The sequence below is a fragment of the Metopolophium dirhodum genome, chromosome 3 (assembly GCF_019925205.1).
Source record: "Metopolophium dirhodum isolate CAU chromosome 3, ASM1992520v1, whole genome shotgun sequence".
Classification (NCBI taxonomy): Eukaryota; Metazoa; Arthropoda; class Insecta; order Hemiptera; family Aphididae; genus Metopolophium; species Metopolophium dirhodum.
Genome location: NC_083562.1, coordinates 15,269,487 through 15,294,538, shown reverse-complemented (window position 1 = coordinate 15,294,538; position 25,052 = coordinate 15,269,487). Strand labels below are relative to the sequence as shown.

General features: G+C 28.7%; 1 protein-coding gene across 2 annotated transcripts in view; it reads right to left on the bottom strand.

Moving 5' to 3' along the window:
- Positions 1-25,052, bottom strand: part of LOC132942049 (discoidin domain-containing receptor 2-like) — a 278,081-nt gene that overhangs the window by 9,940 nt on the left and 243,089 nt on the right. For both annotated transcript variants that reach the window (XM_061010339.1, XM_061010340.1), the window contains 6 exons: positions 17,206-17,350; positions 13,786-13,952; positions 6,415-6,609; positions 4,700-4,824; positions 3,884-4,081; positions 3,702-3,794 (listed from right to left, as the gene is read on the bottom strand). In XM_061010339.1, coding sequence (XP_060866322.1) covers positions 3,702-3,794; positions 3,884-4,081; positions 4,700-4,824; positions 6,415-6,609; positions 13,786-13,952; positions 17,206-17,350 — 923 coding nt within the window. The remainder of the gene's footprint in view (positions 1-3,701; positions 3,795-3,883; positions 4,082-4,699; positions 4,825-6,414; positions 6,610-13,785; positions 13,953-17,205; positions 17,351-25,052) is intronic.

Here is a 25,052-nt window from a genome sequence, read left to right as displayed (position 1 = left end):
TTTGAGCTGTTTACGGGCATTTTCAGTTTTCAATTTTTTTAGTTTTTTTTTCTATAAATATCAATAAAGTTTTATCTGTTGGGCCAAAAAGTGTAAAAATTTAATACAAGACTCCTGATATATTTTTACAATAGCAGTTGAAAAATATTGAAAATACATAGGCACAGTTTTTTTTTATAAGCATTTAAAGTTCAAATTTTGACAACATTTATCGAATTTATAATTTATTAATTATTTTGTAGTTAAAAATTAATAAATTTTTAACTTTTATGGCTAAGGATTGAAAATTTAAAACAAGGCTCCACGTAAATAGGTTATATATAAATTACTTTATTCACAATAATATCATTAAATATACTTGGTAAAATCATAGGCTGACTGACCGTTTTCGCTCAGAATCGTTTTTCTTATACAATGATATTATATCATTGAATTCAAATTTAACACCATCCATTACAGTGACCCACTTGTAACCTACCGTACAGCAGAGCGACATCCACTTATCCACCTTTTTCTAGTTTAGGTGCAGGTATTTTCTTTAACATGACCAACATTTTGACTTTAAGTGTGGTGTGGACTTGCAGACGTAGGTACTATACAGTATTAGGTATATGAGTTTGTTCTTACTAAATATCAGAATAGTTTTTCGTGTACAATGATATATCATTGAATTCAAATTTTATACCATCCATTATACAGTGTCCCACTTGTAACCTACTGTACAGCAGAGTGACATCCACTTACCCATTTTTTTTATTAAACGATAGGTATTCCCTACTTTTATCAATAAACAAAATTTAATAAATATTGAAACATGTATGTAAAAATGTTATTGTTTTTTATTTTTTAGGTTTTATTTTGCATACTGTCCAAAGTTTAGTGCTACAGTGGTACTTTAAAGTGCCTAAAAGTTATTTTTAGTGCTATAATTTTCAAGGCTGGATAATACTATACCGTCACAAAAATTACTGTAACATTTCGTTTTGAATTCATCAACAGAGCGTGTTTTAAATTAAATTTGATTCGCAGTACATCGTCGTTATTCGACTGCGCGCTATATTTCACATGTATACAAGATGCTGTTTTTAATAAAATATAATACAAAGGCGAGTCAAAAGTTTTAAGTAAACTTTCACAATGCTCGTTATAGAAATAAGATATATATATATAATAACCGGAATCACTCACCAGTCATCAGTCATGGTACGAACGTTTCATTTTAGTGCAAACGTTGAAAATGTATTCGCTACATTCAATAACAACTGTATACCCAAATGAGAAATAAATGTAAAAATATTCATGCAATGTTATTTTAAACGGGTTATTATGCCATGATAAACATATTAATCTTTTCTTTTTTTTTTAATTTTCATGACCAATCACAATAGTTAAACATTTAAAACTTTTATCGTCTTATAATAACTTAATGCGATACACAATTACTTTTATAAATGTACCATCGTAAAATGTTTTGCATAAATAATATTATTGTTTAGGTACGTGAAATATTTAATGAAATATTATCCGAGCAGTGAATCATATTAAGTAAATTATTTTCAACTGTCTGCTGTGACCTATCTGATTTAGACTTTAGACATTATTATGGTCTTCGTTATCGGTAAGCAGGAAAGAATCATTCTCGATTCCCCTTATTCTTACAACATATATATTATCTAGATGGGTATAATTTAAATATGACGTGTTTAAGGATTTAAAAAAAACAGGAAAAAGAAAATACCAACCTAGTCTAAACTCAAAGAAGAAATGAGAATAAACTCATTGGAAGCCGACAAATTGTATAATCAAGTCCTGCAAATTATCTTAAAGAGGTAAATTGTATTTGCTTAACAATTATTATTTGTATTCGGAAGCGTAAGTATAATAGAATAAGACTTAACATTAAAATGTCACTATTAGCATATATTATATTATATATATGTATACCTATGTATAATTGTCCAAAATTAATTTTACATGTTATATCAATAAAGCAGTGAACTCAATGAATATTGCTAATAATATTATGACATGTTTTTTCTGGAATAGTTTTAAACATAAATAGTAAATACGAAATATTCCATCTAAATAGTTAAGTTTCTGTTTTTTTAAATTTTTTTTATAATTTTAAATAAATAAATATATAAAGAAAAATAATTTAATAACTTTTATCCTTATAATATTGTTTTAAAACTGTTTAAAAGAATTTTAAAAATGTTTTTTTTTTTATAGAAAATGTAGAATGTATGAAATTAATTAAAAACAAAATAAAATTGTTTGAAACTGTTATCCATACACCACCCTATTTTTCTTCTCAGAGTAATTTATTTATACATCTCATCACTCCATGGTACAATCAATCAACATTAAATGTACTAAATTACTGTTTTCTTTTCATGAACGCTTTGGAGCATTGATTAAATATTTAATCAATGATTAGAGTATATGATTTAAAACAATGACGTCGAATATGAAAATATTTCCATAGATATGAGTTATACAAGTACCTACATAATATAGATGATTCGTTGGAGAACAGTTATTATGCATCAATTACCCGAATAAAAAATATAATATCATTTTATTTGAATATTATATATTTAAATACATTTTCTTTGTAGGTACCTATTTTACTAAAGTTTATGATTGCAATTGATTTTAACTGGCCAAATAATTAGGTAAGTTATTATTTTATACTTCGTAGTAAATAATTAATGGTCATTTAATATATTATTTTTAGTAAAGCAAAACAAACTAATTACTTATATCATATTATTTATTTATTTTGTATATTTTTGACGTGTAAAAATTAAATATGTAAAGAAAATAATCCTGCAGGCTTATTATATCTATACAATATGAGCATATTGACTCATTGATAACAATTATTATGAAAGAGCACAATATTTTAGTTTATGAATATTAAACAGAATTAACTTATGAGTTATGAAATATCTATATTTATAAACATTATATTTTATACTTTTATAATGGCTTTAGTTATAATCAGAGTCGATTGTGACTGTGCCAAAGGTCTGTGTGCGTTGAAAAATGCAATCATTTTAAGATCCTATTAAGTAATACTATTAAAGTAGATAATTGTTTTACTATAATATTTTTTTATTATTATAATTTATTTAAGTACTTCTGTAATGAGAGACCCATTCAAGTAGGTTTAATAGTTATGTTTAAACTTTAAATAATTGCATTCCACGAAAAACAACTCTTTGCGCCAAATGCTTATCGCTTGTAGCTGCTTCCATTAATTTGACTTTTATTTAAAACTATAAATAGAATATATTTGACAAAATTGCTTATATGCATATTATTTTATAATATTCTACATAGCAACTAATAAACCAGTGACTTATTGACACTAAACCTATGGTTAAAATATACAAGGTTATTACATATATACCCCTTCTCAATCAAATATTTGATGATAAAAACAAAAATGGCAGCGTAAAGGGAGCCAATAATAATCAAGTATATTATATGCGCGGGATTTTGAATTTGTTAGCTATTGTCAGCGTATTTTTGGTGATAAGAAAAATGTATATTTGTGGTATCCATTACGTAGCCATTTTGTTTATTATGATAACAATCCTAGTTGATATGCAATAACCTGTATATTTCAACCATGAGTAAACCATTAAATATTTTTGAGATTATTAACTGTTTTTGCGTTCAACGGTTTTTCTTACCTCGCAGCCAAATCGCGATGGACGAAATTTATGACCTCTAAATGTTTCATCCCCGAAGCTATTTGGGTGGCCATGTGTATTAGACATCCATAACTGGAAAATAAATTCATATCACTAATTAGTCATCGCTCATTAGCCATCTTAAGTTGTACACAGATCAGATACGAAATGTCAAGTACAACCTCAAGGTTTTCGCATATGGCGGTATCGGTGCAGCGGTCAGGGCAATGTGTTCCTGAAGAAACTGATTCAGATCGCCATGTTGCATAAATTCGGTTATTAAACAGAATGGTTCCTCGGTTAGGCAGCATCCCAGTACTCTAGTGATATTCGGATCTCTGATTTTCCATAGGGATTCTACTTCATCGTAAAAATCGTGCCTATAATATAGATAAAATAAAATATACATATATATTATACCTACTCGAATAACACAGTAAAAACAAATAATATTAATTTGTGCATGATGGGTAATATCGAGGAAAGTTTTTATCAAATTCCTCGTTGATTACAATTTTAATTAGGAAGTTGAATTAGAAAATGATTCAAATATTCCAGATACACGCATATGACTTCGTAACAATCAGAAAATAAACATATGCATACGATAATCGACATTAGTATAGACATTACAAGACTATAATATACTGTTATTATGAAATTAAATGATACATTGAAACTGTGTAAACATTTGTACGAAATATAAATTCTGATCACATGGTATTTACGTATACACAAACACACATAATACACTATTATTGTACACCGTTATTTTTTTTTAAAAAACGTCATAAACGTATTTGCATATAAGACAGTTTCCCTACAAAGTGTTATGTTTTGTGACCAATTAATAGGTATATAATATATATTATTATAATATAATAGAGTTGTATGTGTAATGGGTCGTAGCACTACCCCTCCCGGACAAACTGCGAACACCCTGCAGTGCAAAAGATTTGTTCAATTAGTTGACTGTGGCGTATAAAATCGTTTTTTACTTGGTCGATTCGGACACGCCTTTTCTCAGCGACTTCACGGTGACCAACTTGCACGTCTTATTGACGGACGAAGTCGCTGGCTGTAGCATTTCGTCAGATGGCGTTTTCATTTCGCACAAATGTACCTGCGCATAAACGAATAATTCTAACATTACGATTTATACACATTAATGACGAAGCAAAATATAATTTTATTATTTGGGTATAAATAATAAATATTATAGTTTTTTTTAGAGATTAGAGACGTGGTTTTTACAAAAAAAAATTCATTTAATTGTTTTTATTAATTGATCTGTGTAGTGTAATAGTGGTAAAAAAAATTCGTATTAACATTTTATGAGAATATGTTATTAGAATCTGTGATTTGTATTGAAAAACTAGTATTCTTCGCACCAGTAAGCCGTAATGTCGGTAGATAAATAATATGGTTGTAGTTAAAACTAATCAAAAAACGATCCCGAAAATAACTGAATTATTTTAAAACTTAATTTCTGAAAATCATCACAACATAACTCATATTATTTGAACATTGTTGGCATGAATTTTACCTGGTTTTTTTTACTAATATTTTTATTTATTAATAATTATTATTTATATATAGGTACGCAATCAATTTCTATCGAAATGTATTCAAAAAGATAATTTTTAGCATTTTACTTACACCAATGTTATTTAAATTTGATATATAGTGGGAGTGTGGGAGATTTTATATGAATATTTTTGTATTACTTAATTGTGTTTCTTCAAAAACTAGAGTGTAACGAATTATTCTTTAAATAATTCAACATTGGAAGACACTTAGACACTTACCTACTATACCTAACGTTAAATTAATTTTATATCGACTATCAGTCTTACTACCTATGTAGATGACACAATAGTAAAACTATTGTGACTTTGTGCTATAAGTCCATTTTTTCCGCAAATCAATGACGTTAGTCATACATGTAATACGCTTTTGATGACACCTCGACGGAAATTATAATACACAAACGGGTTTTTTTTTTAAGTCGTTGCGATTCGACTACAAACATTGAGTAATACGTGCTGTTTGTTACAATTCCTCGATGAGATACGTAATGTTTATGCATAATGCCCCCGTGTATATTTTATTTAGATAACTACCTAAAACATTTTGTAAGTAGTTCAAAAGACTTAAATTGTATACGGCTATTATAGTTGTGGTTTAATTTTTGGTTCTGTACAATTATTCCAAGAAATTATGAAAACGGGACATAATATAAGTATAATATTTATTATTTACCCATAAATAATATTGATGTGTATTTAAATATTTAAACAAAAATGTTTTGTTAATATGTTTTGAATGGGGGTTGGACTTTACTAAAAAAAAAACTATTCAAATAACATAGTTTGATTTTTTGACCGCTATTCTATAGAAAATAGGTATTATTTAATACTATTCACATGCAACTTTTCGTTTTATATCTATATTATAAAATCAAGGTTAAAAACACGCCTTTAACACAAGACGTTTTCTTAGAAGACCAACCAGATGACTAACAAAGATAATATTTCTTTGTTTATTTAAGTTTATTTGTATTTATTGTAAATTTAGAATATTGAACATAATACCTATAGTATGATGAAATAATGAATGAATTAAATTTAAAAAAAATATATATCAGCTATATTATGTACACTATACACATTACACATATATATAATATTATATAATATGTATCGCTACTTACCTCTCCAAAATGCGTCTTGGTCAGTGTTTGGACGACGCCCAGGTATTCCCGGGGGATTTCCGGCGGTAACTGGCAAAGCGTGTCGTCGGACCTGGTAAGCGGACAAGTGGACGCGTTGCTGGCACCTCCTCCCCGGCTACTGCTCGACCTGGATGACGTGGGAGGTGGCGATCGGGGTGGCGGAGGGGCATTCACCTACGGAAAATCTCGTTGTGAGGAAAACCGAAATACTTTTTGATACACTATAGTATAATACCGTTATTCATAATATTATAGGTAGGTATACGGTATTTAGGGCTTAGGCTGGTTTTTCTAATGCATTAAGTGGTACTGCAGGTTACCGGCGACAGTAAGTGAAATTCCAATACACTATACAGCAATTATAGCAAACAACTTTTACGTATCATTGTACATTTGTATTCGAAACATTTTGTTTTCAAAACCTTTAGTTGTGTTGTTTTATCGTAAACGACGAGTAAACAAAACGTTGTTATTATTGTTAATCGGTGAACTAATTGGTTGATCACGACTCGCGAGTATACCATCTAATATCATAATTTTATTATTTTGCAGATGGTAAGCACTTAGAAACCAAACACGTAGTTTTGAGTAAACCGATAAATTTGTGAAATAGTTACATTAATTTACTTTAATAGATAATATGTGTTAATAGATTTTCATTGTACATATTTTGGATACTAAAATTAGGTGTCAATTTATTATTTTTATAATATAATATTATTATATGGTAGGTAATGATGAGCAAGATGACCCATATTATTATTATTATTGTTGAGCCACAAAGTTCTTATTATTCCTATTACATTAATTTGTGAATTAGGCATATAGTAGGTAGCACTATACCAAAAATACCATTGTTTTTGATTTAAATAGATTAAAGTACGGCACACAAACACTATATATGTACCTATATGTATGATGATCATATACACATACAATATATATATACACACAACGTACAAATATTTAATAAACATACATACACATTACACGCACTATTATTCATCAGTTATCAGTATTATCTCGAAAATCTCAAACACTTTTTACAGCGAATTGGGCTGCTTACATTCATAGAAGTGTGCGTGTGTGTGTACGGTGTACCGGTCAGCGACAAGTACAGACCTTTTTTTGTTAAACTGTCTTGTAAAAATACTTTTGAAATTGTATTTACATAGATTTAAAATATTTTTAAAATATTATTTTAAATACTTTTTAAATTTTACATATTTAACTGTACAAGTAGGTGAACAATTTATTTTGTGATTAATAATAATTGTTTATTTAAAATTGTTATGTCACGTTGTATGTATTACCGATATTTCATTTTATACTTAAAAAGAAAAATGAATAACAATTTTTTATAAGTATTTTAACTCTGAAATACAATAAACGGTTTTTTTGAAATATAAAATAAATAAATGTTAAGTAAAATTGTATGAATAATCATTAAGCAAAAAGTATTTACATAAAAGTATAAAAGTATTTAATTTATATTTTAAAATACAAATACATCCAAACAATAAAACAATATAACTAATCTAAAAACTATAAAAATGTTTAAATACATTTTTCTCAAATACTTTACTTCACCAAAGTGAGTGATAGTGTCGGTAAGAAGGACAATATTATAGTACAAATTGCGCATCGAATATAATAATAATAATATATTATTATTTATAATATTGACGTAATCACTACAAGCGGCGGCTATGCGTACATTGTAGCTATAATGCTATATACATAATAATTATTATGATATGAAAATCTTAATATTGCATTTATCTAAAAACAAACATTATTTACCTACTATTTTTAAGACAAAACAAAGAACCAATAAAATGTTATTTATATGTTTCAAATAATAAATTGAAGTATCTTAAAGTTTTAAGTAACACGCAGTCAATTTTCTGGAGTAAATGATACTCCGATACAAGTCGAACGCTTTAAATTTACTTCGAGTTTCCTTAACAATTTATCAAAACTTCAGACATCAGGAAATTATTAGAAACTATTTTATTCGTGGTCCCGGAAATCAGAAAACATGGTAGAACTTATACCTTTTAAATACCTTTGGACCCATAGTTTTCACCACGATTTTTCAACCATTTTTTTTTCTTATTCTAGTTACAAAAAGTACAGTCGCGTTTTGATACGTGGATGTATGCGCGTTTTCAATTTTCATACTCCGCTTATGGAAATATATTATTACAATATTATCAATAGAATATTTAACAGCCATGTTAGAGCGTTACCTAAGGTCTTCATTCATATTTCGTTTGCAAACGCCTCTGGCGGGTTAATACTATAGAGTATATTGAATGATCAACGACCCTATCTGAGTTCTGCAGGAAGCCTGAAATTGTTTATCTTTTATTATTGATGCATATACCAAACCACCAGAGCCTGAATAAAAAGCTCCTATATTCATACAACTGTTGATCCTGATCATGATGATGTTGTTAATGTTCGGGAAAGCATATTAACACAATCGTTTTTAAATTGTTTATTCAAATATAATATTTAAGAAATATATCTGTTTTTGTACGCGTTGAATAATATTATCACAAATTTAAAATATCTATCATATTATCGAAATGAAAGCTTATTTATTTTTATCTATATAAACATTTAGGTAGGTATATTCACATATTCATTTGTGACTAGATAATTTTGCTAAAAAGTATCTTTATTTTATCTGGATATTTGTTTTTTTATCTTGACTAAACACTGTTTATATTATGGGAGTATATACACCCACTAAAGTGCATAAGGACATACAGGAATTCAGTTGGCCAAACAAGGTTTTCAAGATAACCTTGTAATATTAATATATTTATGTAAATTATGTTTGTTAATAATGTTACAAATTAAAGTAAAATTCTAAACAACGTGAAGCATATACCATATAAGAATATTGTATGAATATTTAATAATATTGTTTCCGACTAAATATACTATATACTTCAAAGTTCAAATCGTTCAGACTATGTGTTCAAAACAGAAACTGTAGACTATGTGTTTATTTGTAAGTATATCATATTACAATATTGGTATTTGGTATGCGAGCAAATCCAATATTATGGGTACCACCGATTTACCGATGAATAATATCTATAATTATAACGAACATCCATTTAACGGTTAAATTCCAACAACGGCCGTTATTAAACGCATGGACAATGTATACCCTTAACATTTTGTTTGTACAGTTAAGAGGTGTTTTTTATTTTATTATTATTTCATTTGGACACTGAACGCAGAAAACCCCTTAGCGTTTGTAAATATAATTGTAACGTGGAATAAAAATCTCGCTCCGATATTATTACTTTTTTTTTACAGCGAACTACGTGTATGCTTCACATATGCATCGAGTAAACAAAACGATAAACTTTTAGAAACGCTTTTCATCCTGCAAACTCGCGGTCAATGTGTGTACAACGTGTGCTGTGTGTTGTGTAAACTTATCATCGGGTACAACATATCACCATTTCCGTACAGCTGTTTAAATATAAATATATATAGGTACCTATGTGTTATTTTTGTTTTCATTCTGTAAAACACGGATTCAATCCTCGCGTAATGTGACCGGCATCTTCTCGTCCGCAATGCTATTCATTTTTAATCGGAACTCTTTAAAAATGTATAATTCTATTAACAATAATCAATTCATAAGTGGTTTTCGAGCGTAAATAATTTAACAAATATTCTTCGATTTTATAGATACTCAGCATCTATTATGTATAACCAAATATAAAACGAAAACACGTCCTATACCCATAATCATTAAAACATAAATGTTTATAATTCATATAGAGACTTAACTATTTTAAAAGGTGCTTATTTGAAAATATTATTAGATAAAAACCAAAATGAATAGAAATTAAATGACTTTTTTGAAAAGTAATAATAATGCCACAATGTTATAACATTTTATAAATCGTAAATAAATTCATATTTTACTAAATGCGTTTTATGAAATCTGTTACAAATACTGTGGAGTAACATAAGTATAAATACGATGTAATGTTATTGATATATTAAGTACCTATATTATGTTTTTTTTATCGTTTCATAATATTGGAGTTGATGAATCGAAAATAAACAATATTGAAATAAATAGGTTTATGTCAATGAATAATTTGTGAAAAAATATAGACCAATTATTTGTAGTATTTATAATTTTAATGACCGGTTATAGGCGATAACGCATTTAAAATACTTAAAAAGAATTTTAAAAAAATCTAATAAATAATACGATAAATATAAAAAAAAATTCGAATACAAAGTAAAAATACGATAATAAAGACGAATTGTCTGGGATTTATTCAATCGTTTTCCTTGAATTATTTACTGCGGAATCACGATCGGTCGCGCAAATGCTGTATAAATACGAATAAGTTTCCAGCACCATTGCTTTTGGAAAACAAACGAATGTTTGGCAGAAAAAAAATGGAGTTGTAGAAAGACATAAAAAATAATAATAATAAAAAATTGCTATCGTATAATTATTTGAAAAATATTGTCCCGGTGGTCGTCTCTGCGTTATCACCGGAACGAAACAAACTCGTAATAAAATACACACATCCGGTCGGAAACGAATAACGATACGCAATATATACGATATTTTTATTTATATAATATTACGCAGTAATATAACAAGAACACTTGTAATCGTTTTTTCTTTTATTATTATTATTATTATTATTCGTGATCGAGATCGGCCAATTAAGGTGGTCTCGTCGGGGACACTCAAAATGGGTCGTAATACTGTGTGCGAGTCCTTTGAGCATCGAATACAAATATTATAGAATATAATGGGAGGGCAGCGACGTGCACTTATCGCGTGCTGCTCGCGATTTATATTCATAATAATCGTAATTTCCACACGAATTATGCGAGTAAACTCTTAAAACACGCGCGCAATTAGAATCGCGTCTAATTGGTTATGGTTTTTTTTTCATTTTTGAATACGATTAGCATCCGCCTCCGTGTTTACCGTGTGTTCGCGATAGTTCAGTTTTGAAAATTGAAAACAAAAATCTCGACCTGCAGTAACGTAGACAAATACCCACTGGCCTCAGTTAATTATACCCAGTACCTATTAATTGTTTAATAATACCATATAACACAATAATAATAACTGAGATCCGAATTTCATTCATATCGTCATACAAGACTGATCAGCATTGTGATTTTTAGCAATCCAAAATTAATCAGCCACATAATAATATATTATGTAAATCAAATTAATTTAATTAAATTACAATAAAATGTGTCAGATCCACTATCTATTTTCTGTTTTACCTTTTGTACCTTAAAAGTAATTTTTTATTATTATTGCATGTATCATTCAATATTACTTGAAATGATTAATGGTTACTCCGAGAATGATCAAATCACATATTTATCATATAATATAGTATTTCATTATAATAGAGTGCGTACTTTATATTTTATTTATTTTTAAATTTTTAATGTACTAGTACCTATCCGACTGTATGTCCTCTATTTCCCTATGTCTATCTGACTGTCTCTCTATTTGTCTCCCTACTATGCTGAACGGTTAATGACATTCAACGGGGACGACAGGGTAAGCGTTTCGGGTGTCAAATTCTAAATCTGACAGTGGTGGTAGTGGAGGCAATAGTTAATGTTTGCGTTAACCGTTCATTTTCGATTATTCGAATTATCCGGTACAATATTGACAACGCGCCATGGGCAATATTAGATTACGCGAGGCCATTAGCTTGTGCCGACCCTGTCCCCTCACTATATTTTGGTCAGTGCACACATGCGCGTGCGCTTGTGTAATAACAGAGTGTGACACGAATATAGTGTTAGGACCCGAATGGGGCAGGAGAAATCGTAACCGTGTAATACTACGTAGTAGTATACTGCTCACGACCCGGAAAATGGCTAAACCTTCATCCTAATGTCCTACAACGGACGTGAAAAATACACACCCATCCACTCACCCACACACACACATATATATATATATATAGTACACAACGGTCCTCACCACTGACTGTTAATAGGAAAATATTGTCTCTGTGACGACGGCTTAACCGGAATCGCGATTGATATCCATCGAAATTGCGTTTGCGCGCGCACACACACATATACGTCACTTACATAGCATGCAGTGACGCTAAGTTCCAATTGGGTCGATATATAGACTCGGAGAGGGATCCTATCGAAGGACCTTCATAAGCGTAGTTAGACATATATATGTTGTTCATGGAGAATGATAATATGGCTGGCTCTTCCCAATCCTAATACGACTTTATAATATAATAATATACTACCTAATATAGATATAACAATTTTATCTACGTAAAACTGAAAGTTATTCATACGCAATGTAAGATATTGCATACATTTTTTTAGTCTATGGATGTTTGCTCTATATCCTAGTGCAAACCAGTATTTCTCTGTAGACTATCGTCCACAGCTCTTAATAGTTTATATTATGCATAATATTAAAGGTGGAAACAATTATATTATATTGTGTGGCAAGGGCGGGATGTGAGCAATTTGAGTCAAGGTGACGTTTGCGGCACGAACCGCAGTCGAGGGCTGCGCATCTCTCAAGACTGAAATTGTCTTCCTACACGAGTTATACATTCTAGTTTTTGTCATGCCTATGTTTCATACAGAACAGCATGGGTGTAAATCCCACCTACCAGCTATATAGTATCCACCTACTATCACATTTTCATCTGATTTGGGCAGGTAGGTCGCTGTGTAGTGGGTATTTCCACTATTCCACCCTCTACATTCCGGTATTTCCACTTTTCAGCCCGCCGGCTGGAAACAAAAGATTTTCTGTCTGCTGGACGGAAAGACGAACGCTTCAACCGGCATCGAAAATGATACTATCGGTGGAGGTGTGTCAAAAAAAAATGTGAACAGCGAATAATGTTATTATTTTGAAATCATAAAACTATGACGTTTTTTACACGTTTTGAAAACGCAGCAATAATTTTTAGACACAACGTGTTTGGCAGGACGGTGGCGAAATACATATATAATATTTTAAACAGAGGCCTCATTATTTTGGGTCCCGGGGCACTAATTCGTACCGTTAAATCCGGCCCCAGGGACACGTGCTATTTGTCAACGCGTTTGGTATAATATACATACGTTACCTATATACGTAGTGTGTATTATTTCGCGTTCTCACGGACGACCCGGTGAGATAATATTATCATAACGGTATTTTCGCCTGTATTGGCGCAGGCAATATTATTGTGAATTTTACAGAAAAATCATAATGTTACTCATAAAATGACAGTGAATAGTAGCAATAACAGCAAAAATGAACAACGCAATAATAATAATATGTACCTGGCAAATATCCGATGCAGCGTAATACTTCTCCAGCGTCTGGTGATGGCGCGGCAACGAGTCGTCGTGAACGGACATCTGACTTCTGTGAAGCGTTAAAGTTTTGGACGCCGACCGTCGAACGTGTGGTATGGCATATTCTTCCTGGGCGACGATGTCTCGAACATCTGAAGGACATTTTTCAATCGACGTTAATAATAATAATTTAACTATGATGTAAAACTATTTTTCGTACGCTCGGTTGTAAAATAATACTAAACGCGCGTTGTTCGTATACTACTATTTCGAAAAAATAATTTAATGTATATTATAATGCTACGATATAACCAGTAATTAAATCGCAACGATATGGGCCACCACCTTATTCCTATACGTTTTATCACTGACTGCTTGGTAGACGTGCGCGCCGCGGGGTATGCAAGATATATGTCACTGCATGCTTTGCGATTTCAAGAATAGGACCATTTATATCCACATCAATTTTTAACAGTCTTTTTTTTCTTATAGTCTAAAGTTTGAAAAACTCAATGTTAAATAAATTTAAATTGTCATTTCGGCTTCAGAAATAAATATTTAAGTACGAGACAGAAGAGTTCAAAACCCTTGGGCTAGATAATAAAAATATAACATGAACTTACTATTAGTCAATAAATATTTTTTTATTTGAAGTTTTTAATGCATTTTATATTTTAATGACAGTAAATTGTGATTTAATTGAAGCACTTTTTTTTTTAAGTTAAGTGTTCAACTTTTTGTATAGTTTACCCCGTTAATGACGTCTGTGCAAGCCTTATGCCTAAAAACTAGAATGTATTTAATTTAAATGCAATTCACTATTATGATGACAAAAAAAAAACAATAAAGTTCAATAAAGCTTACACTTTTCGAGAGTATTACACTGTAAATAATAACTTATTGTTAGAGCGCGGATTTATATGCACTAAAAAGTATTGAAATATGCCATATAATATGCAGTAAAAATAATGAAAATATGCAGTAAAATACATAAAAATATGCAAAAAATATGCAAGAATTTTTTTTTATTCAACATTTACAAATTAAACAACTTATAATAAATAATTACTTAAATACTTAATAAAAAAAATGTAGGGAATTTTCTGAACAACTTAATGTTTTTTCTAAATTGTATTTATTATTAAAATGAATAGGTAATCATATGCATTTCGAGTTTTTCTTCTGTGAAGCTGTGACGTTTATCGGTTAACATATTATTATAGACTGAGAACGAACGTATCAACATTCTACGTCAACTGAAGTTGTTGGGGCATATTTGAGGGAACTTAGTATTATCGGGTCTTGATAAAGATCTTATTCGAGCTGAATCTTTTCAACTAATAGTACTGCATTAATTTTTCATAGAATGTCCAGACCTTTATTTTTATTTGAAAGCTCGTTTATTTTTGTTGTAAGTGCTGCACCTTTCGATCCAGGAATAGAATGATTTTTTTCTTTCGTTTTGTCAATTATTGAAAAACTTTTATGTAAAGTCATATTTTGAGTTTCCAGTTTTTTTATGACTATAAAATGTATTTTTAATTTTAATTTTTCTACTTGACAAAATATCATTTAAAATTTTTTTTAACTTTTCACTTCAATATGCAATAAATTTTGAATTTCGCCAAAATATGCAATAACATTTAATATGCAGAAATATGCAAAAAACAATTTCACCATTAGTTTCAAATTATGATGATTTGTAGAGATAACTGACAAAAATCCAAAAATATTAAAGGAAAAAATATGCAATTGCATAGAAATCCGTGCTCTACTTATTGTACACAAGCCGCGATGAATCTTAATTTTGACGTGAAAGTCGAAACTACTTATACTCTGACCGTGCGTCATGGTAATGTAATTAACTAAATGGCGAATATAATCTATATATACCTAGATAAAATTTCAAGTTTTAAAATCAAAGAATTATAAATAATATATATATTTTAACGAATTATGATTAGAAATATTCGTGTTGACTGAGTGGAGTTTTTTATTTTATAAAACAATAATTTTTCAAAACTCGTTGGTGTACAGTGTACACATTGATAAGCGCCATACGACTGTGCGAGTCACGTATTATACTGTGTACTTATACATAAAGTTTGAACAAATACAAAAAAAAAAAAAAAACGGTTCAATACGATATAGTTGAGAAACGTTCAAATTTTTATTAGAATCCGAGTCACTTTGCCGTCACGGCGTTGCTGGGGGACTACTATCGCTGGCCCGAGAAACCGTAGCAGCTTCTAGAACGGTGCGTATAATATATATTTTTTCCCGACTGAAAAATGTGTGCATAACAACTTTAATGAAATTTCTTTCTACCCCCGTCCCGCCACACGCCTTATCCACCTAATCACGACACATTTCCACACGAACTGTATAAACTTGGATAAAAAAAAAAAATACAAAATAATAATAAACAAAAACAAAAATAAATTACTCAGTCTTTACTACGTTCGGGTGCTCGCGTAATATCAATAACAACCACTATTACTGCACCAGCGTCGCGCGAGTACGTTTTGTCCATTTTACCGACGACAATCGTCGCATAATATTATATGTAGGTTGTAGGTACCATGTGTATGTACATATACATAAAAGGAATATGCCAACGACCTAACCATCAGCTATATAATATATTATATTGTATAAATATATCCACTATAGCGTATCTATCTGGCACAAAACGAGAAAAAAATACCCCACACCCAGGGGATGAAAATGCTGATTTGAGGCACGGGGTGTATTTCGAATTTTTTTTGGAAACGGTCCAAAACGGTTTCACACGTTTTTATTTCGCTCTCGGGTGACATTATAAAAATACATATATGCTTTATAGGTATATTTAATAGGTTTATCATATAATATTTCTTTAAAGACTAAACTAATACCTACGCGCACGATGAATGTTTTAACTTGAAGGACCGTGAATTACCCTGTGTATATACCTAGTATACCTAATAATAACTATATATACACCGAATAAAATAAACAAATAATTTAATATGTTTCGACCATTATTTATTTTTTGATCCTTTTTTTCACAATTATTTAACAGTATTCATTTTTTTTTTTATCTAAATTGTTTAAGTTACTGGAGGATTTTTAAGTATAAAATTAATATAAAAATTACTTGGTCAAGTAAATTGGAACATGTTTTAAAATCATTACTATACACTAAACAAATTTAGGGGTATTCCTACCATTTTAATATCTTATCAAATAAACTTTAAGTCCTTATAAATAATGAATTATTGGTTCAAAATTTGGAATTCATTAGGGTAATTGCTTTTATATTACCCCACGATGACTACCGTTGGACAGTATTGCGTACACTACTAATATGCATTTTTATGGGCAAATGCACCATACATTTCATGCTGCCCTTCACTCACTTACCCGTGTAATCTGGACTTAAGAGCACGGATGGTCGGCGTACCACACCATATGGTCTTTGGTAATTGCTGTTGCTCTTGTCCGAGTCGTCGTCCAAGTCTACTTGACCATATACGTGTCCGTTAGCGTTCACCCGCACCGGAAGTTCCTGCAAAAAAAAATGTACGTACAGAGTTAATAATATTAATTATTATTATACCTTATAGCATCGTATACACATGCACTGTAGTTATATATAATTATTCTTATATTGTGTGTACTGTTTGGGTTTCTATACGCATTATTATAAATTATTATTTTACTGGGCACGTTTTATTCATATTGCCGTACATACAAAGTAAAAATCGATTACTTATTTGAAAATGTATTGACCCAAAATTAGGGAAATTAAAGATTAAAGGTATATTTGAGCACCAAAAAGTATGCGTTAGGTATGAATATAATTCAATATATAATTTTTTTTTCTACAGTCAACTACATAGAAATCTATACAACATGGACACATATAAATGGGGTAGTTAAATTCACTCCTAACTCTGATGTCACATACTAATAACGCGGTTTAATCGTTTTTGTTGTTAAGTGAAACACTAATGGAGCGTTGATTTAAATATCCAGTGTTGAGCATTAAACATTCTAAAGCAAAAAATTGTAAATAGTAAAATTAAGATACTTTGTTGTTTTGTTGTAATTTTTTAGTTTTAAGTTTAAATAGTATTGTGGTCAATGTAATATATTTGTTAAGTTGTTACCTAACTAAAATTCGATTTGAGTTAAGTCAAAATATAAGTGAACATTTTACCGCTAAATGTTATTGTAATAACACGGCTGCCTATGGAGTTATTTTGACTACAAACACACTCAAACATTATTATTAATTTTACAGTTGAGATAGAAATAACATGACATAAAATAATGATCAACAACATCGTGAGCTATCACGAATCACGATACAATTACTATTTACAAGTTGTACAACCGGATATTGTTTTATTGTTGGGTTATCTTATTATATTATATTATTTCATTGTGATTTGCGATTATGAAATTACGTCTGAATTGTGAAAATAATATGTGCTATTAATATATTATTACTAAAAATGACTAGCAATGTACATTTGCTTAATAAATTATGTTCAAACTTATAACCAAGAATACAAAACTGTCGATATCAATTTATATAAAGGTTATTAAAGGTATCATTTTGCCCCCCTCATATATGCCAACCTTTTATTAATGAACTCTTAAGTTATACATAATATAATTGTTTATCAAAATTGGTAGATATACATACAACCTATTATACCTACAGTAACTATAGTACAGTTTGTTTCCCAGACATAAAATTTCAAATGAGTCTTTAAAACTAGTGTAAAAACAAACAATTAGGTATGAATAGAATAAAAATATATTTGAACTAGTGGAAAGGTTGGGCTCAGGTTTTTGATTTTGGTTAATAAATTAGTTTGAACTCCCTAGTTTTTTACTCAGTTACACCACTCCGTCTAGACTCTATAGTATGTATATTACCTATTTCCATGACAACTAGTCATATTTGCAGAGATAGGGATAATAGTTTTTTTCACTCCTCCGAAAAAATAAGCATTGAGAACAATTGGAGTTAACACAATTCCACATTTCTATGTATGCCGTGTTCTATTACTAGAAAACTCCCAAAGTTATTTTTTCTGTATAGGTTTTCAATGGTAACATTTCTTCAGCTTCTGGTTCTAGCCAAAATGCCTCTTCCACCACCACGTATAAAGAATAAATTGTACAAAATTTCCTTAGGCTCCCGCACGAGTTTTCTCAAGGTTGCTCAATATTCATCCGCACTAATATTAATATTATCATTATTATTATAAAATAAAAATCAGGAGCAAGTATATTATTCTTCATAATTATATAAACATTAATAAATGTGTTTTTCCGTTTGACATAAATTCATTAACAGTATATAAACTTATGGACAAACGGACAGAAGTCATTTTTTAATCATGAAGATTACAACTTAGTTTAAAATAAGTTTTGATCTTCATATTTTTAACTTAATTTTATGAGTTACTATAGGTTTATCACTATATGCGCCCGTTGAATATTGGTCTTCAGGTCCATTCTGGCTTCCATTTCTCTGGTTCCAATTATTTTTGATTGAATTCAATTATAATTTATAATATTATTTACAATATTTTTATCCGTTCTTATTATAGTGGTATCATTGTCTTTTATTGACATTAAATTAAATACATTTATCTTAAATGAAAATGAAAATAATAAAATAAATTAGTATGTAAATATTAATTCTCAACCAACATTTTTTTTTAAATCAATAAAAATGTTATCTTCATGTATTGTATTATTATAATCTTAATAAATAATATTTCTGATGCATAACGACTCGTTGGGCTTAAAATATTAGTTTTATAGTTAAAGCTGAAGCTCTAATTTTTCTTTGTTTCAATCGAAAAAACATTTAGATTAAAGTGGAAACAGAAAATTGTGATTTAACTTGTTTTAACCACATAATTGGACAACAAATAGACTAGCTGAAGTAATAAAAAAAAATTCTGAATTTTGTAGATATAGGTACTAAATTAATTACATAAAGTGGAATACATCAAGACTGTACCATTGAAAAAACATAATGCTGTAAAAAAACGCATAATTGATTACCTACCATTACGATGGAACTTTAAATTTAAATTTCTAAAATTTATTAAAAAATAAAGTTTTTAAATACCTAGTACGTATTAATATAATATGATAACAATATACACCAAGACTTGATATAAGTTACCGATTTTTTTTTTAGTTAACTAAAACTAAACTCAAACTTTTTAACTAAGTTAATTAAATGTTAATTAAAACTTTGTGTACATATATGTTAGGGTTAATAAATAAACTGTCAGAAAATGTGGTTACTCGTAAATACAAGACAAAAAAAAATGCATACCATTCTCTAAAACCAATACTCCCTTCACTCCACGTAAAATCTAAAAGTACATAATTTGTTAACTAAGATTCAAGTAGTTTAGTTAAATATTATTAAAAATATTACCACGACGATGGAGTAATTATTATCACCTTTGTATATCATGTTTTAATTTAATTGAAAAGATTTGTCAATAAAGAATTAATCTTTTATTTTAATACAATCAATATAAGATTTTCTTTTATAGTTTTATAACTATTTATAATCATAAAATTGGCATATTAAAAAAAAATTGTCAAAGCGTTGGTTTTAAAAAAACCAAGTCTTAAGTCTTTTCATAAATTAATACTTGATCAACTACTTATCCAACTCCATGGTGTTTTTAGTGTGATCATTCGGTATTATGGTCAATGGTACCTACTCACTAATAAATAAAGTATAAGCTTCAGAGTCCATGAAGATGATTCCTTTACACAACAGGTGTACTTGATACATAGTTCATGTAAATAATGATATTACATTTCAGAAATTAAAGTTTCAAATAATTTTTAAGAAGACATTTTCAGACATTTAATAATCTTATAATATTAAATTTAAAAATTTAAAAATTAAAAATTGAACATAAACATGTAAATTACTGAACTAATAAAAATGTCCTTGATTCAAAAATAAATCAAAAATAATGATTTATTTTACTGAATAATCTATATATACAAGTACAATCTATGGAAAATTAAAATGTAATTGAGTATTTTAGAAAAATTTATAATTTTTTTCAGAAATTCATCTTTAAAAATGTCTATTACAACCACCAAGTATAATATAATATACAATATTATACGCTATATAAATATTTTTATTAGCCTTCAAAACATAATAAAAGTTGTTACAATTCAACTATTAAATTTCAAAATTGGACCCGCTGTTAAAAACAGAAACTAGGAAGAATATAATGTAAAGTGATTATATTTCAAATTTCGAGGTTATTATAATCTAAATAATATATTATATTATGCACATCAAATTTTAAGCAATCTAATATATTATGCTATTTGTATTTTATATAATATTATATTATTATATCTAACATAATACTTAATGTCCATAATACTTACAACAACTACTGTACTGCGATTATTTAGCATTATATACGTTTAAATAGCTGTAAATATTAGAATATTTATAACATGCCTCTAACTGTTGCATTGTATACTTATTTATTTATAAATTATAATTTATAATATACCTACGATAGAGCATATTACTATTATAGGATATTTGAACGATTTAAATCCAACGCAGCGGTTACGGTGTAGACAGCATATAGACAGCAATGTATCAGAGAGCCAAAGGCTACACCATGCTATATGTTTATAATTATATTACAGAAGAGCAAAGGCAAAATATTATAATCATTCGTATATGGAGTATGGTACGGAAATCCTAAATTTTGGGTAAAGTCAATATTATTCGGGTAAAGAATTGTATACATATATATTATATAATACCCTGTTTTAGACGTAAGAAGTTAACTTGTAAGAAATATGAATTGAACGAAATAGATAATCACAAATATAAATTATCAAATCAAAAGCCAATTATCCGGTAAAGAACCAGGAAGTACATAATTTATGTTTCATAATAAGTTATTAGAAATACCGTTTCTAAGAATTATGTACAGTTATTGATTCAGTAAAACATACCGACGCAAGTTTAAAACTTTGGATATTTGTAGAAAAATTTAAGGTACTAATATCGAAAACATGTATGAGTATGATAAAATATATTAAAATACATCTTTACTCCCTCTGCTCATTTGTATTTTTAATTTGTAATTTCAAACTTTTTAAATTCTTCGGGCTAATTGTTGACATATTTAAACTGTTTAATTTAATTTAATTTGTATTTATCATAGGTAAAATAAGCTTAATATGAATTCACATCATGTTTCTCGTAGACCAGAAGCAAAATATATAGTACGTGTTTACATTGTTTCGTAGAATTTAAAATGAAAAATTGTATTGTCTATGTGTCTATGTATTCAATATGTGATACGGTGTTTCACCAAACACGTCACTCCCATTTATCCTTTAATGATAATTTGATTTTTTCATACCATTTTTAAAGAGTGATCTGTGGTGACAGGAACTTCTATTTTTAAATATGAACTATCCTTTTTACTATTATTTGTTAAAAATATGAGTTTTTTAGAAATAATTAATGTATTTAAATTGAAATTCAAACGAGTAGTGTCTTAGTTATTAAACTATTTGTTTTTAGGATAATAATCCTTTATAATGGTTTTACATCAAATAAATTGAATAATAAATAATAAATAATATGAAATAAATAAATGTGTAGATCTACTATTTAGTCTAGTATTTATAATGTTCAGACAATCATTACAAAATATAATATTTTATTTAATAATTATCATAGACCCCATATCTTTAAACCTATCACATCGTGGACTATTCTCCGTACTCCTTAGTCCTTGGTACATACAATTTAATTAAATGCCATAATATTACTAACACGATCGGGAAGAAGCTCTATCTTCTATTCACCGTCTAAGTTTGGACCCAACTGGCTACAATTAATATATTCAAATATACTTTCAAACCTGTACCATAAAGGTATGAAATATAAAATTTTAATATAATTTACATATCTTAATATTTTTTGTTATCTCCAATGGCCGCCGGAGATGCATTTAATAAATATAATAATAAAATTTAATAATATTCAGAAATTACTTTTTCAAATCTCGAACATTAAAATACACATGCTACGCAATAATTTTAGAAAGAAAAAGGTGGTTCATATATTTAAAAAAAAAGAAGTTTGTATCTCGTAAGAAAACCCCTTATAAATGTAATAAAGTATGTATGTATTTAAAAATATGGTAATTAAATATTATATAAAATACATAAAAAATACAAAATTAGAATTTAAATAAATTCGTTATTAGAAGAAAAAAATACGAGTATACCTGGTAAATCAACCTGTACATTACGATCTAGTGTATGATATCATTCATTGCATAAACATATTTTTTCTGTAGGTATATACCTAATAATTTCCATATTAAAGAATAAAGAGAGTTGTTCAATATGTTTCAATAGCTGAACCTGAATTTGACTAATAAAATATAACCGAACTATTATAACTAAATTATTATATAAACTCATGTTGGTATTTTAAAAGTTTTTTTAATTTTAAAAACTTTTAGAATTATTTTATTTTCCAAAAAGTGGTTCAAAGAACATAATAATAAGGTAAAGGATCATTGGCAACGACATTGAGGCTTATAAAAGGTCGATTATTATTGACCAGAACTATACCAATTACATTATAATTTATGATACTCGAACAACAACTGTGTTATAATAATCTCAAATTTACCCCGGTCCCGCGTACCTACCTACTGCGGAAATTAATAATCCAATAACTTGAGTATACCTAAACCATTTGTGTAAGCATACAGTATCCAGTAATGATGTCTATTTTAGCCGCAAAATTAGTATTAAGCGTAACGTATACTCATATAAAATAATCGAAACTATAGATAGTAAATACGCGTATAATTAATATACAGTCGATTACTCGAATCTCAAAGGAAATAAAAATAAATTTGACTTATGTGATTTTTAAGTTATGTATATACCTCAAATACAACGTTGAAACACTTTTTTACTGTCCATTAGTATATAATATGAAGTACAAAGTACCGTAAGAATTACATATTTAATAATACATCAATTATAATATAAGAAATAGGTACCAAAAGTAAACATATGCCAAACCTTAATTTTTTTGTTACCAAGATTGGATATTAAATACCGATAACTATTATACTATAAACATGAGCCTTATTTAGAATAATTATTGACTAAATGTTTTAAATTTTTTTTTTTTATTGATCGTGAAGCCCGGCAACTATGGCCATTAGCTGTTTGTTTTTGTTTGTAGGGGAGGGAACTGTAGGTGTAACACGTGTGTGTAGTTTTGGCAGATTTTTTAGTGGGCACGCGTGGGTATCTGCCATGCCCGGGTGGGGGATGGCGGCACTTATCTCCGGACACCGTGACTTGCCCGAAGAAAAATGCCGCCCATGAACCGAGGTTTGAACCAACGTCGGTGTGCGTCACAACTGACGCCTTAGTCCGCTCGGCCACTCCTTCCCCCGTTTTAAATTTATATTTAAATAAACACGGCCAATTTATACTAGAAACTTTTTAAGTAGGTACTTTACATATGTTATCAGTTGTTATATTTTGTAAACATTGTCCTATATAATCACTAAACTTTAATGATATTGTAGTCGGCTATCTAGCTGTTTGATAGTATGTTAAAGGTTAAACTAATGAATAATATATTTTTTAATGATTTCAATTATATATTTATATGTAAGTACTTATGTTTGCCTGCTATGTATTTTTTTCTTTTAACAAAGTAAATATAAAAATAAATGTTTGGCTATCGGTTATAATATTGGTGACCCTTATAGAAAATATATTTTTCTTTATATTAAAGTATTTTAATTTTTTATTGATGAAGTATTGGTTAACAGGTAATCTATATTTAATCGGTGATATATAAGTTTATACAGTTTTTTTCATATTGTTTTAAAGTATTAATGATTGAGCTGACTGAATAATATCCAAAGCATATTATTTATTATTCGCATTTGAATAATTCTATGTTGATAATGGATTTCATTAATTTTATGTCATGAATAATGCGTTTGATTTCAAGACTTAGAGTAAATGTCACGTTAAAACAATGACCCATTATGTACATCCAGGTCATCCACTGTTTTAAATTGTTTATGATGTTTATAACTTTTAGACGTTTATGTAGTAGAGTTTTAGAGTTTCGTAAACGAAATTCTAGCAATTGCATAATATTTTGACAT